The 15,663-nt window shown below is 36.9% G+C and overlaps 1 protein-coding gene across 1 annotated transcript; it reads right to left on the reverse strand.

The window, feature by feature from the left end:
* Positions 1–9,656: 9,656 nt before the first annotated feature.
* LOC140150953 (uncharacterized) lies at positions 9,657–15,379 on the reverse strand. Its single transcript, XM_072173114.1, has one exon. The coding sequence runs from the start codon at positions 14,893–14,895 to the stop codon at positions 13,315–13,317; it is 1,581 nt and encodes a 526-aa protein (XP_072029215.1). The 5' UTR covers positions 14,896–15,379; the 3' UTR covers positions 9,657–13,314.
* Positions 15,380–15,663: the final 284 nt, after the last annotated feature.

Raw genomic sequence — 15,663 nt, forward strand, 5'->3', positions numbered from 1 at the left:
AAATCTGAAAGACTGGCTAAAAGAAAGGGGAGCTGAACATAAAGCGACAGAGCTTCTGGAGATGGCTTATAACAGAGAATTGTGGCATGACATGATCGCCAACGTCTTAGGATATGGCACCTAGAGAGAGAGAGAGAGAGAGAGAGAGACACTTTCAAAGTCTACATATTTTATGTAGCTAGGCTATTTAGTTTTGGCAGTTTAACCCACCCAAAATTATGTGTTACAATTAAAACTTAAGACAAACGAGTTAACAAATGTCGGCGTAAACTCCAGATAAAAAAATTGGAGAATACACCGACATAGGAATCGAACCCGTGACTTTCCGCGCAGCTAAGACAGTAGGGTATAATAACAACATATGCACAATCATGCAGCATGGAACAGGATATCAACAAATGATGCTTTATCACCACGAAGAGAGCATGTAAATGCTATCTACTGAAGATAGCATGCAGGCTAAATGCTATCTACTGAAGATAGCATGTAAATACCATCTACTGAAGAGAACATGTAAATGCTATCTACTGAAGATAGCATGTAAATACCATCTACTGAAGAGGGCATAAATGCTATCTACTGAAGATAACATGTAAATACCATCTACTGAAGAGAGCATGTAAATGCTATCTACTGAAGATAGCATGTAATACCTGAAGAAAGTGTGAAGAAGGCATAAATGTTATCTACTGAAGATAACATACACATCTATATATATAGCATGCAAATACCATCTGCAGAGGATAACATGCAAAACTGTTTGGGTAGACATTACAGTCAGCGATGATGAGACATTGCTCTGTGCTTCCTCCTATAATATATACTTATCGCGGATTAATGGCTGTTGTTTTGGTTATGTTTGATACTTGTCTTTCTTGTGAGTTATGTTCTAGCTGGTCCCTGTCCTTTTACTGTTGGCTATAGGAGTAGTTTTATTCAGAAGTTCCAGCCATGAATACTATGCATCATCTGTTTTCTTGTTATTAACACCGACATAGGAATCGAACCCGAGACCTTCCGTGCAGCTAAGACAATAGGGTATACAACATATATGCTCAGCATATTGCACAACAGACACTGGAACAGGAGATCAACAAATGATGCTTAATCACCACTGTAGGAATATATGTCAAACAAACAAACAAACAAACAAACAAACAAACGCATTGGGGATCAGTGTAATGATACATAAGGAAACTGAATAGGCGTAAAAAGAGAAAGGGACATTTGCCAGGAAAGGGTTTGGCGCATTGACAAATACGGTACCAGCTCATTCCAGTTGGTTGATATATTGTAGAATGTCCCCGTGGCGACCGCCAGTCCTCATATCAACGAAAAATATATTACACCACTAGTCACTAGTTTAGATTTTTAAAAATGTATCACCAAATTGAGTGATTAAAATCTCAGAAACTGGAGGTGAACACACCCCTCGCGCCCCCAACACCCCACCCAAGAACCAACATGTAGTCTACTTGGGTATTGAGGCAAAAGTACATGTATAACTAAAACATTCCATTTGCCGCCAACGTGCAGTGTCTTTTCCCCTAAAATAGCCTGCCCAATGTGAAAATAATCAAACGCTGAATCTTGATGTACGTGTTGGAAATTTCGTGTAGTAATTCTTTCGACCAAAATAAAAGGGAATATGAGCATGCGAATGCGATCTATTTATCTACTACTTATTGATATGACGTAAGTGCAAATGCCATTTTCTGAAGATAGCATGTAAATGTTATCTACTGAATATTGAATCTGCTGAAAATATCATGTCAATGCCATCTACTCAAGAAATCATATAAATGTTATTGCCTGAAGATAGCAAACAAATGCCATCTACTGGAGAAAGCATGTAAATGCCATCTACTGAAGATAGCATGTAAATGCCATCTACTGAAAATGCTATCTGCTGAAGATAGCATATAGGATAAATGCTATCTACAGAAGAAAGCATGTAAATACCATCTACTGAAGATAGCATGTAGGCCTAAATGCTATCTACTGAAGATAGCATGTAAATGCTATCTACTGAAAATAGCATGTAGGCTAAATGCTATCTACTGAAGATAGCATATAAATACCATCTACTGAAGAGAGCATGGAAATGCTATCTACTGAAGATAGCATGTAGGCTAAATGCTATCTACTGAAGATAGCATGTAAATACCATCTATTGAAGAGAGCATGCTATCTACTGAAGATAGCATGTAGGCTAAATGCTATCTACTGAAGAAAGCATGTAAATACCATCTACTGAAGAGAGCATATAAATGCTATCTACTGAAGATAGCATGTAATACCATCTATTGAAGAGGGCATAAATGTTATCTACTGAAGATAACATACACATCATACACATCTACGTATATAGCATGCAAATACCATCTACAGAGGATAACATGCAAAACTGTTTGGGTAGACATTACAGTCAGCGACCTAAGATGAGACATTGTTCTGTGCTTCCTCCTATAATAAATACTTCATCGCGGTATTAATGGCTGTTGTTTTGGTTATGTTTGATACCTGTATTTCTAGTTATTTATGTTCTAGCTGGGCCCTGTCCTTTTACTGTTGGCTATATAGGACTAGTTTTATTCTGAGGTTCCCTGCCATGAATACCATGCAGCATCTGTTTTATTAATATCCTGCATGCATGCATGGATGAAATACAGCAGTGATTCCTTTCATATTGGGCCTAGAACCTCTATTATGGTACATGTACATAGCGGATGAGTCTAAAAAGAATGGCAAGGAATGAGCAGAATGAGGTACTTTGCATCCGAAAATAATGGTCCGTAATTCTCAGGTAGTAATAGATGAAAGCAGAAGTGGATCTATAGTTGGTGTGGAAAGACCCTAATCCCTCATACACCTATCGGTGGGCTTTGTGAGTCATCGCCAGAGTTTGAATGCGATCTACTGAAGGTAGCATTCAAGAGCTATCTACAAATTATAGCATATGAATACTATCAACGGAAGATAGCATGCAAATTTTATCTACTGATGATTGCATGAAAAATGGTATCTGAAGATAGCATTGAAATACGTAAAACAAGTTAAATTCTATAAGATGATATCTACTGTATGCCGAAGATAGCATGTAAATGATATCTATTGAGATTCTATCTACTGACAACAAATGCTATCTACTTAAGATAGCATGAAATGTTATTTCAAATCATATGTCTACTAAACCTAGCATTTGAATACTATCCACTGAGACGCTGTCTGCTGAAAATACCGTACTGAAGATAGTATTTTATGCATTTAATGTCATATACTGAAGATATATAGCTTACTGAAGATAGCAAGTATATGCCACTTGCTAAAGAAAGCATGTAAATGCTATCTACTGAAGATAAAATAACATGCAAATGTTACTGACGATATGGCGTAAATGCTATCTACTGAGGAGGATAATGTACAAATGTCATCACCGAAGATAGCATGTAAAATATTATATATCTGCAGAAAGCATGCAATGCTATCTACTGAAAAAAGTATGCAAATGCTATCTGCTGAAAATAGTATGAAATTTTTATCTACTAAAGATAGCTGTCAAATACTATTTCCTGACTAAAGATGATTTGAAAATGACATCCAATGAAGAAAGCATGCAAATATTATCTACTGAAGAGAGCACTTATACTAAAGATACCATCAAAATGATATCTATAGCATATAATTGCTATCTACTGAAGATAGCATGTATTTAGCATCTATACTGAAGATAGCAAACAAATCTAGATAGCATACAAATGCTATCTACTGAAGATAACATTTAAATGCTATCTACAGAAGATTGCGTAGACAGTACAATCAGCGACGCATGGTGCTGTTCATCCTTCTTCTGTATGGATACGATAGTGTCGTAGTGTTCTGTTGTTAAAATTAGGTTAACGCCCGTCCTGTCCTTCAAAAGCTCTTGTGAATATGTCCCAGCTGTACATTGTCCTTCAACTGTTGGAGAACAGAATAGTATAGCCTACATGGTATGATCATCAGGTGCTGTTTTTCGGGTAGTGATAGTTAAGTTCAGAGCCCTCCTGCCATGAATACCATCGTCTGCTGTTTTCTGGAATATCCTGAGGTGAAGGACAGTTATTTCTTTCATATAGAACCAACATCCTATGGTGTAAATAGCCGATACTGGGCAAAGAGCATAATTTGGGGTGTGGGATGTGGGGGGGGGTGAAGCGGATGAGTTTAAAAAGATTGGCCAACGATGATCACAATAGCAGGTACAGAGGCGTTTAATGTATGGAATAGAAGTGGGTCTATGGGTGTGGAATAACTATCCAGCCATTGGGCCTTGTCAATCATCATGAGAGTGCGAATGCTATCTACTGAAGATAGCGTGCAGATACTATCTACTGTAGATAGCATGCAAATGCTGACCGACGATAGCATTCAAAATGTTCTCTATCAAAGATAATGTTGTAAATACTATATCGACTGATATGCTGTCTAACGAAGATAGCATATAAATGCTCGACGAGGGATTGGCGAAACGGTTTGGTCTGGGCACCCAATAAGCTTTATTGTGTACATTTAAAAGTTATCTGTATATTATTGAAAAGGAATAACCAAGATTATGGTATGTATACCCCGCAGTAAATTAGGGGGGGGGGGCAAAGATTTGTTGACAGGCAAAAAGTGTATTTGTCAGATCATAAGGGGTGGGTTGGGGCGTGGCACCTGGTATTTTGGGCCACCGTTTCGATATTACGCCATGAAAAGTTAGGAAAAGATTCAAATATGCAAAATTTAAGCAACACTGAATTTTGCCCAATAATTCAGATTGTGTCTTTGGATTGTTTATTTGTTTGTTTTGTTGTTGTTGTTGTGTTTGTAAGTGTTAACAAATGAAAGTCAGCTGACGAACACGGTTGAGCTTTTGCATGTTTACCAGCTGTCCTGTGGAAAAGGATAATAAGGCTTATACTTTTAAGTATATATATGACTTATCCCTTCACCATGTTTAAAAAGGTTTTAGACTGCATAACATTATTATTACATGTATAAATGTAAACAAAACTAAGGACGAATGCGTAAATTGTTGTATGACCTCTACTGAAGGAGAAAGTGGACTTACTTGCAAATAGTAGTACACGCGTGATGCTCTCGATGTTCATTAACAACGCATACTATAATAAACGTGATTTGTATAGAATTCAGATATTAAGCGCTTCATTTTCCCGCCTTTTCTCGAACTTAAATAATACTGGATTGATCTAACCGCGCACCTGCGAACAATATATTTTATTTGCTAGCTGTACATCCAATCACAGTTCTTCCAAACCCACACAACACAATTATGTTTTACTGAGTGTAATCCCTGAAGCGCGCCTTGTTCTGACGTTCAGATAAGTGTGATGCTACGTTTTTGTATTACACAGTTCTATGTAAAACAGAACAAAAATACAAAACCCCAATAATTTGGAGTTCATAATAATTACTAGTAGTAGTATTTAGGATGTCACTACATCATTTATCAACCACCATTAAGGGGGTACTACACCCCTGTGGTAAATTTGTGACTATTTTTGCATTTTTCTCAAAAAATAATTACACACTGGTAACAAAAGTTATGTATATTATTGGGGCAAGGAATGCAATTACTACACTGAAATTTCAGTGACTCAAGACAAGCGGTTCAGTATATGATAGGAAACGAGGTACATCCTAGCGGTACCTTATTTCTGATCATAAATAACAAACCGCTTGTCTTGGGTCACTGAAATTCCAGTGTAGTAATTGATTCCTTGCCCCTATAATATACATAACTTTTGTTACCACTGTGTTATTAGTTTTGAGAAAAATGCAAAAATAGACACAAATTTATTGAGGGGTGTAGTACCCCCTTAAAACAAACAAAGGGGTCGGTTTGTTAATTTACATGCATATCCTTGGATATTCCTTTATAATGCATTACACAGAACAACGAGTGTTGGTATTTGGTATTATTGCATTCACCTCAATGGCGTTTTCTTTACACATTATATGCCAATATTTACTTGTCTATGTTGTAATCTGAAAAGCAATGTTACCAAAAGCACGAATTCGTTTTTACTTGTCTCCGGGACTTGTCTCCACACAGTTAGTGTGGAATACATATATACCAAGCATAAAGAAGTAGGCCTACAGGGGAAATCAAGAAACGGGAATGAACAATTACGGAATGAACAATTACGACAAACAAAGAATGAAATAAATCACAGGTGAAAACAAAATACTAAAAAAACCCCTATAACTATAACACACACGGTGAAAGGAATACTGTGCAATTTTCCTTAGAAAAACTTTATTCTCTATAATTATACAGGATTATATACTCAATAGCACATTTTTGTGTGGTTATGGTTATTCTTTAAACACACAATAAAATAATTATATAAGATGTATACATTAATGATTAAGAACATACATGTACGTACATATTTCGCATCCACAATTGGCTTGCACACATTAATAGGTCAAAGTTGACCCAACATTAAAAAGAGACATATAAAATAGCAAAAAGAAACGAATTTCATTCAAAGCTCTTATAAGGGGGTACTACACCCCTGCCCAATTTTGTGCCTATTTTTGCATTTTTTTCAAAAATTATAGCGCATTGGTGACAAGTAAGATATGTATATTTTAGGGGCAAGGACTACAGCTACTGCACTGGAAATTTTATTTCAATACAGACGACAGTTGTGGGGTTACAGTCAAAAATGAGGGAAAACCAATATTTTGATCAATAAATCAATAACTATTTGCCTTGAGTTGCTGAATTTTTAGTGCAGTAGTTGTAGTCCTTGCCCCTATAATATACATATCTTACTTGTCATCAATGCGCTATAATTTTTGATTAAAATGCAAAAATAGGCACAAAATTGGCTAGGGGTGTAGTACCCCTTAAAGGTAATTCCGTTTTTAAAGTTGCAAATCTTTTAAAAACTAGATTGTCTCAGCAGCAGGGGACATTAGGCTGTCATGTGCATCTAGGTGTAGAGGCTTATCCTCTTATTCCCACTTGAGCATTCTCAAGTACACTTAAAGTGTTTTGGTCTCCTGGTCAAGTCAGTTTTAATTTAGGGGTTGTTGTTATGTTGTTATAGCAACAAGCTCAGTTTTTCTGTCCAGTCAGCTGTCACTTTAGTGGTGTGCAGCCATTCAGGTCTCCCGTCTTATTTTTTAATTCCTTTGTTATGTCCATAGTTCTCCTAGTGATGCACTTGCAATTGTTCCTTCGATCTTGATGGACCAAAAATCCCACCCACCCTCCCAAAAGCTGGAAGGGTGATTCAGTAACTAAATATGGTTAAAGATACTCCAATAAAATGGTATGTCCAAATATGCTGCTTTATGCTTAAAAGAGGCTTTGTATGGAATTTCTTGAAATCTTGAAGAATATCATTAGTAGATTGTCTCCACTTTCTACTGCGTTTTATAGAAGGGGAATGAATGCTTTGTATGGAGTTTCTTCAAAACCTGAAGAATCTCGTCTGTAGATTGTCTCCACTTTCTACTGCGTTTTATGGTGTTTGAATGTGTTACGGAGTTTCTTCGAAACCTGAAGAATCTCGTCTGTAGATTGTCTCCACTTTCTACTGCGTTTTATGGTGTTTGAATGTGTTATGGAGTTTCTTCAAAACCTGAAGAATCTCGTCGGTAGATTGTCTCCACTTTCTACTGCGTTTTATGGTGCTTGGATGTGTTACGGATTTTCTTCAAAACCTGAAGAATCTCGTCTGTAGATTGTCTCCACTTTCTACTGCGTTTTATGGTGTTTGAATGTGTTACGGAGTTTCTTCGAAACCTGAAGAATCTCGTCAGTAGATTGTCTCCACTTTCTACTGCGTTTAATGGTGCCTGGATGTGTTAAGGATTTTCTTCAAAACCTGAAGAATCTCGTCTGTAGATTGTCTCCACTTTCTACTGCGTTTTATGGTGTTTGAATGTGTTACGGAGTTTCTTCGAAACCTGAAGAATCTCGTCTGTAGATTGTCTCCACTTTCTACTGCGTTTTATGGTGTTTGAATGTGTTATGGAGTTTCTTCAAAACCTGAAGAATCTCGTCGGTAGATTGTCTCCACTTTCTACTGCGTTTTATGGTGCTTGGATGTGTTAAGGATTTTCTTCAAAACCTGAAGAATCTCGTCTGTAGATTGTCTCCACTTTCTACTGCGTTTTATGGTGTTTGAATGTGTTACGGAGTTTCTTCGAAACCTGAAGAATCTCGTCAGTAGATTGTCTCCACTTTCTACTGCGTTTAATGGTGCCTGGTTGTGTTAAGGATTTTCTTCAAAACCTGAAGAATCTCGTCTGTAGATTGTCTCCACTTTCTACTGCGTTTTATGGTGCTTGGATGTGTTAAGGATTTTCTTCAAAACCTGAAGAATCTCGTCTGTAGATTGTCTCCACTTTCTACTGCGTTTTATGGTGTTTGAATGTGTTACGGAGTTTCTTCGAAACCTGAAGAATCTCGTCAGTAGATTGTCTCCACTTTCTACTGCGTTTAATGGTGCCTGGTTGTGTTAAGGATTTTCTTCAAAACCTGAAGAATCTCGTCTGTAGATTGTCTCCACTTTCTACTGCGTTTTATGGTGTTTGAATGTGTTACGGAGTTTCTTCGAAACCTGAAGAATCTCGTCGGTAGATTGTCTCCACTTTCTACTGCGTTTTATGGTGTTTGAATGTGTTACGGAGTTTCTTCGAAACCTGAAGAATCTCGTCAGTAGATTGTCTCCACTTTCTACTGCGTTTAATGGTGCCTGGATGTGTTAAGGATTTTCTTCAAAACCTGAAGAATCTCGTCTGTAGATTGTCTCCACTTTCTACTGCGTTTTATGGTGTTTGAATGTGTTACGGAGTTTCTTCGAAACCTGAAGAATCTCGTCGGTAGATTGTCTCCACTTTCTACTGCGTTTTATGGTGTTTGAATGTGTTACGGAGTTTCTTCGAAACCTGAAGAATCTCGTCAGTAGATTGTCTCCACTTTCTACTGCGTTTTATAGTGGGCTATTGGTTGCCTTCATGCTTTCCTCCCTTTCTGCTGCGTTTTTATACCAGGGTTATAAATGCTTTGTTGCTTATTTGGAGTATCTTTATTTACTTGGTTGTCAATACCAGTGGATTATATATCAGTAAATGGTTTAAGCATTGATGCCGTATCTTGCTGAATACAAAATGTTCGTTTGCTAGTGTTGGCATTGTTTATTCTTTTGGAGATTTCTAATTATTTAATTGCGGTTAAAAATGCTGTTTTCCAATCCAATCCTCTGTTTGATCCAAAGATGTATCTGTTTAAGATATGCTTAAGATTTGCTTAAGATGAAATTTGGTTAAATGTGATTCAGAAGTCAACTTTTGTTTGTCCAGCCTGTATGGTTGGCTTGTACACATTTTTCCAATAATTTGTGTATTTATTGATTTATATGAAGATGATAAATAATTCCAAATGCTTGCTGCAATTAATCATCTCAATGTATATAATTTGTTTAATTGATATGAAATCTGTTATTATCTCAATATAGTCTTAATTTCTATGAGATTGTGAAATTATTATAAATAAGCTTATGTGTATTAAATGGTCCTCATGATCGTGGGGGCAATGCGGAGTCTATTCTTTGCGTTGTTGTGCTTTCCTGCTGTCTCGAGACAATTTGTCTATTTTAATAACAACACCTGATAAAAACCTGTTAGTATCATTATGTTACGCATGCATGTAGATTCGAACGTGTTATAGACTCAACTTACAGACCGTTCACTATTTACGGCTATGGGGGAGTGAGAATTTTAAAGGGGGCATTTTACTGAACCAAAAAGAGTGAAGGTCAAGTTTTAAATCAGTGGAGAAAAGAGGATAACAAGGGGGGGGGGGGTCCAAACATTTTGAGCGGACGCGAGGGGGAACACAACATTTTTGTTGATTTTTTTGTCAAAACTTCCAGTCCCCTTGGCGTACATATTGAACGGTCCCTTAATACTATATTTGAAGATCGATGGACGCCATACGTAGTTTTTATGTTCACGTCTATCATGTTTTTATTTTAATTGTTATTAGATTTTGAGGTAAAAATATGTTTCAAATTGCACATCACATTTTCGATCAAATCAAAAATAGATTCTGAGCAGATGGGACATTAAGAAGAAACAAAAGGCATACAAACACAAAACAAATCAGCCCCTGGTTAATTAAACAACTTTTCCACGGCTACTATAAAAAAAGCTTTCATTTGGAATACAAAGCTTTAAGGTTATACGAGGTATTGTTGGTCGAAGCAGCCAAAAAATCGATTTTCATTATCTGAATCAATATATTATTGAAAAATAACACTTTGGTGTTTTGCAAAAGTTCATTCTGCTTAATTTATTGTTGTTAATGAGTTATGTACGTTTTACAAAAGTTTTGTTGTTTCAGCCCTCTTTACAACGTAACTCAAGAACCGCAGCACCTATAAAAGTATATCTGTGATATTTTAATTCTTCTACACGCTTGCTATGAATTGAGCAATGCTGTTTTTGCCAAAGCTCACTACCATTCGTAAGATACAGTGAACTACCAAATCACAACAGTTTAAAATAATTAATAACCTTAACTTGTAATGTTATACAATGTGCAAACAATAGCATGGGAACCATAGTTGTGGAAGAACAAGGTCCAAATGCCGAATATGCAATTCGTGTTTATTGGCAAATAAAACGGACTACCGTTAAACAATCAAAAGAGCTATTTTAAGGTTCAAAAGTCAACTTTATCATTATTTGATTAGGCAATTTCCCATAATTTTATATTTTGTTGTACGATAATATTATTCAAGTTATAGGCATAATATATATTGTAATTGTTATGAACATATTTATCTCGATGATATATTAAAAGCCTTTGTGACCCGCTATCAGTCATGCAGTATAGCACGTATAAACTGCGTAAATTATAAGTTGTTTTTTTAAACTCATACCAAAATGTTCCTCTTATCCTAAGGATTCAGATAGTGTAAAGTTTGACCCACCTCAGACCTATTATTTAGGAGTTATAAGCCAAGAGTCACAGGGGCTGAAAGAGATCAAATACTCCAATTTTGATGAAAATGGTCTCAAATTGTTGGCACCGATCTCAATCTAATAAAGAATAGACTTTATAACCAACTGTAGCGACTCATTACCCAGGTATAGCCATTCAGGGAAGTACCAGAGGTCAACATCAGTTCCCCAGTAGCTCTCAGTATAGGACTCAATTGGCAATGACCTATTTTGATGTGTTACCTACTAGGCAATTGGTCATAGGTGGTTCAAACTATTCTTTATTGGAGTTGTTGTATAACCATTTGAGACTACTTTCATCAATATTTGAAAAAATTTCTATTTCAACCCCTGTGGAGTTCTCTATTTAACCTTTGACCTTTTTGCTCATAATTCCACAACGATGTGACCATATATATTTTCCTAATCCGTATGACGAGAGAAACACTTTGACATTATAGGTTTTGACAAAATTGGACAAGTTTTTAATTTTGACCTTCGATATTTCAAATTGCCCAGGGGTGCACAATTTTACACCCATCGGAATCTGATTTTGATACCGCCCGTAGAACAATAATCCACAAACAAAAACACTTTAACTGGCAAAACCAACCTATACCGGACAAATACATTTGGTCTGAATTGTCAAAAAGTGGCTAAAACAACCAAAAATGGAACATTTTACCAAAAAGTGTTGGGGAGGGGGATCTGCAACAGATGGGTGCGCGTATTTATTTGTTTATGATCGAATTTATGATGCATATGACTGGCGATATCAAAAATAATTTATAGTAAAATAGCATATTAAAAAAAAAGATCTATTTATCTCTCAAAATAGCGCTATTTAAAACACGGTAACGAGGAAAAGCCGGTCACAGTGATATTCAATTAAAAATATTAAACATACTATTAAAATACAGGTTCGCTACAAAACATAAAATATTTATAAGCATTATGAATCAAGATTTTGCATAAAATTCAAATTCAGATTAATTTTAACATCTGATTTTGAAAGAACATTATTTCGTTCCCAACAAATTTGGGGTATTCCAGTTGAAATCCATACGCCCCTATGAGCTCCTATGGAAGACATAACCTTAATCTCCCACGCAGGGGATATAGATTTCAAACAGAATCACCCATCCAGGTATTAACGCCATATGAAATTCACACTCCCTGTGTGAATGATTAAGGTGTAGGGGGTGTATGGATTTCAATTGGAACAGCCCAGTTGTTCCAAGAATCAAATTAAGAACACACTGTAAAACTCAGTATCTTGGCAAGGGTTCGACCAAAGGGTTCGCCAACCATGGCAACAATGTCTTGCAAATACACATGTCTTCAAGAGCAAAAAAATGGTGCATTGGCTGAAGACACAAGGTATGCTCAATTGAGACATAGCAAGACACAAAATCAAGACGTGTCTCAAACCGAGTTTAATTGACACGTCTTACATAATTTTGTTTTTTGCATACATTACTTTGTATCTTAAAAGTTACAAAATAATTTCTTATGCTCTTACGTAGAGAATTACCTCAAAACGGCATTAACATGTTATAGTGTTTGAACAGACAAGATTCATGGTCTTTTCCTCCGTCTTTAGTTTTAGATTATTGAAGACATGTCTCATTGCAAGACACTATATTGCTAAGACACCATTTTTACAGCATATTATTTACTTTCTAATCCTCAGCAGCGGAGCCAGCTTTTAGTGTGTGAGCAAACCAAATATTCGTCCCCATTTGTTTTTGTTTGTCCCATCTTTAGTCATTTTAATGACATATATACTCTTTGACGTCCTCATTTTATCTCCCCCTGCTCCCCTGGGTATGCAACTGCTTACCCTTCTGTTTTCTGTTCATACCAATACCGTAAAAACCTCATCTATAAGCATATAAAGTGTTTTGATGAAAGAATATTAATACGAAACAAACGTAAATATTTCAATACAATAGATTGGTCTTACAATAATACTTGTTTGTATATGCTTGGATCTGTAATTTATTTGCTCAAACTCCATAAAGGCGCCTGTAATAATTTCGCTTTTATCAGAGGCACTCTATATGCTTGTAGACGAGGTTTTACGGTAGTCATATCACCAAAAAACCCATCAAAACCTTAATCCTGGAATTCTCGACTTTTTTGGAACAAGCCCTCATTTCTCAGAAGTCAGAGCGTGAGAACTAACCAGGCTTGACTACTTTCAGGATCGGAACCAGTTACTTTGCTTTTGAAGTATAGACCTTCGGAAACTTAGCAGAACGTAATGCTATTATGTAGTTCTACAAGGTGAAAATCTTATCAGAAATAGTGTTTATCCTCAGCTCCACCATATGTCCCACTTGCATGTGTGGAAGGGGTACTTGAACCACTAGCTGCAGATGATGAGACCCTGCTACCACTACGATGATGGAACACAGGTCCCTGACTGACAGAAGAGTTTTGAAACTCGCTGTAACCATTCCCTGGAATATTATTGTTAGGCTCATCACCTTCAAGCCATTTACGAATTCTCCTCTCGATGTCCTCGCTCGTAAGTTTTTCAAGAGGATTACTACCACTCCCTGTCGATTGTCTACGGCCGCCGCGTCCAAACTTCCACGGACTCTTACCCACGCGTGGCCCAATGCGAGAAGCAGAGTCTCCAACCCCAATATCTGAAAATGCTTCTTGGAGCATGTCAATGAAAATAAAATCCCCATCTTTATTGCTATCTCGCGTCATCGAGCCACTAGAGCTTCCTGAACCTGATGGAGAAAGACCAGATGAAGTCCGAGAACCAGGTCTCTTCTCATATCGTGTCCGTGAACCGGGCGGAGAAAGCAGATGGGCGTTATTGGGTCCCATAGCAGATGGAAGATTAGGTTGCGGGTATTCAGTTGCAGGATGGTGACCATTCAAATTAGCATACTGGCCTCGCATGTTTAGACTTTGAGATCTACCAGGCACTATTGTTATAGGTCTTGGTTCATGAGGATTGAATTGTTCGTCATCTTCAGTTGGTGGCAGGACTGTTACAGGTGGAGGGTCCATACCTCGCATCTGTGCTAATGAAGGATTAGGTTGAGTTGCTGGAGAACGCTGAGTTGGATACCCCGAATTACTTGCGACACTTGGATAGTCAGCTGCATCAGGAGGGATACGATGTTTGGTAGGATTTGCACTTCCGACTGTCTGTGGTCTACTGTTTCTAGTCAGTCTCACAGCTGCACCGTGTCCTTTGGGAGAAGGTCCTTCAAAGATAACGGAGTACATAGCGAGGTCCCTCAGACCATCAGGAGATGTTGGTGGCGATGGTGCTACAGGGACTCCTAGTGTAGCTTCTGTTTGTTTGCGTAATTTTCGTTCTTGTCTCTCTTTTCGTTTTTTCTGCAAGTCGTTAAAAACTCGAAGGAATGTCTTCAGAAGCCAATAAGTGACTTCTTGTGCAGTCTTCTTATGACCACACCAAAATGCATGGCAGTCAAACAAGCTGTTTTCTGAGCTTGAATCAGTTCTTGTAATGATAGCAAACACATGAGGATGTTTTTCATCAGCTACTCCATAGCATATATGATGTATTGGTATAAGAACGTGCTTTTCTTTACCAAATGGTCCGTTCTTGTCTAAGAAATGAAAGCCTTTCTCAGATATATGTAAAGCTGAGTCTTGCTGCTTTGGTCTTCTGTCCCGTAATCGTAACAACGTTTCCACAGGTTCGGTTATATATTCGCGGCCATATTCACCACCTGCAGGCGTCTTGCCTAAGTATTGCACTGAAAACACTGGGCAATTTTTATCATCATCTTCGGCGTCAAAAACTTGTTTTTTCTTGTTGCGATTGGCTTTTCCTTGTTCTCTTTCCTCCTTCTTCTTCCTATTGTTCAGCGCTTTAGATGCCATGTTTAATTTCAATTTACTGTTCCATTTTTAATAGAGCCATGCATCAGGTCAAAAGTTATAGTCAGTTGATTTGTTCCCACCACAAGCATGTACAGGAACTCTTTAGTCTTCTAAACGTATTGTGCAACTTATTGTCTGTGTACACAGGTATATGGCGAGCCGGTACTTATTGAACTGTGCTGGAAGAATTGTAAAGATTAGGCAAATATACTTGTCATTCACTATAATCATTGTAGCGCAGCGCAACGAAATTTGTGCATGACTCTCAGCTCAGGTAAGATCACTGTAATCAATGCACAAAATAAATAAGAGTTTTTCAAGAGTTCTTACAACTTGGGAGACAGTTTTTACCTCTGTACACTGCGTAACATTTTAGTACTTGTTATTTGTTGCCTGCGTAACTGGTGTCATAAGAAGAAAGGAATGCAAATAATTAAACAATTAATGAGCAAGCCACAATTAACAAATAGACAAAATAAACTTTGTACCGGGTTAGCCGCCAGATAAGCACGGTCACGACTTGTCGACTTTGGAATCTAATCACCTGACTGACTCACTGGCATTTTTATTGTGTCAGCTACATGTACTCATTCTCAATTTATTGTTTTATGTTTTTTTTTTTTTTTTTATAATTATAATAATAATAATAATAATAATAATAATAATAATAATAATGAATTATTATTATTATTATTATTATTATTATTATTATTATTATTATTATTATTATTATTATTATTATTATTATTATTATTATTATATTATTAG

The sequence above is a fragment of the Amphiura filiformis genome, chromosome 1, assembly GCF_039555335.1.
Source record: "Amphiura filiformis chromosome 1, Afil_fr2py, whole genome shotgun sequence".
In the NCBI taxonomy this organism is placed as follows: domain Eukaryota; kingdom Metazoa; phylum Echinodermata; class Ophiuroidea; order Amphilepidida; family Amphiuridae; genus Amphiura; species Amphiura filiformis.

Bases quoted from the DNA above. Each gene is read 5' to 3' on its own strand.
- LOC140150953 (XM_072173114.1), bottom strand. From the start codon at position 14,895: ATGGCATCTAAAGCGCTGAACAATAGGAAGAAGAAGGAGGAAAGAGAA.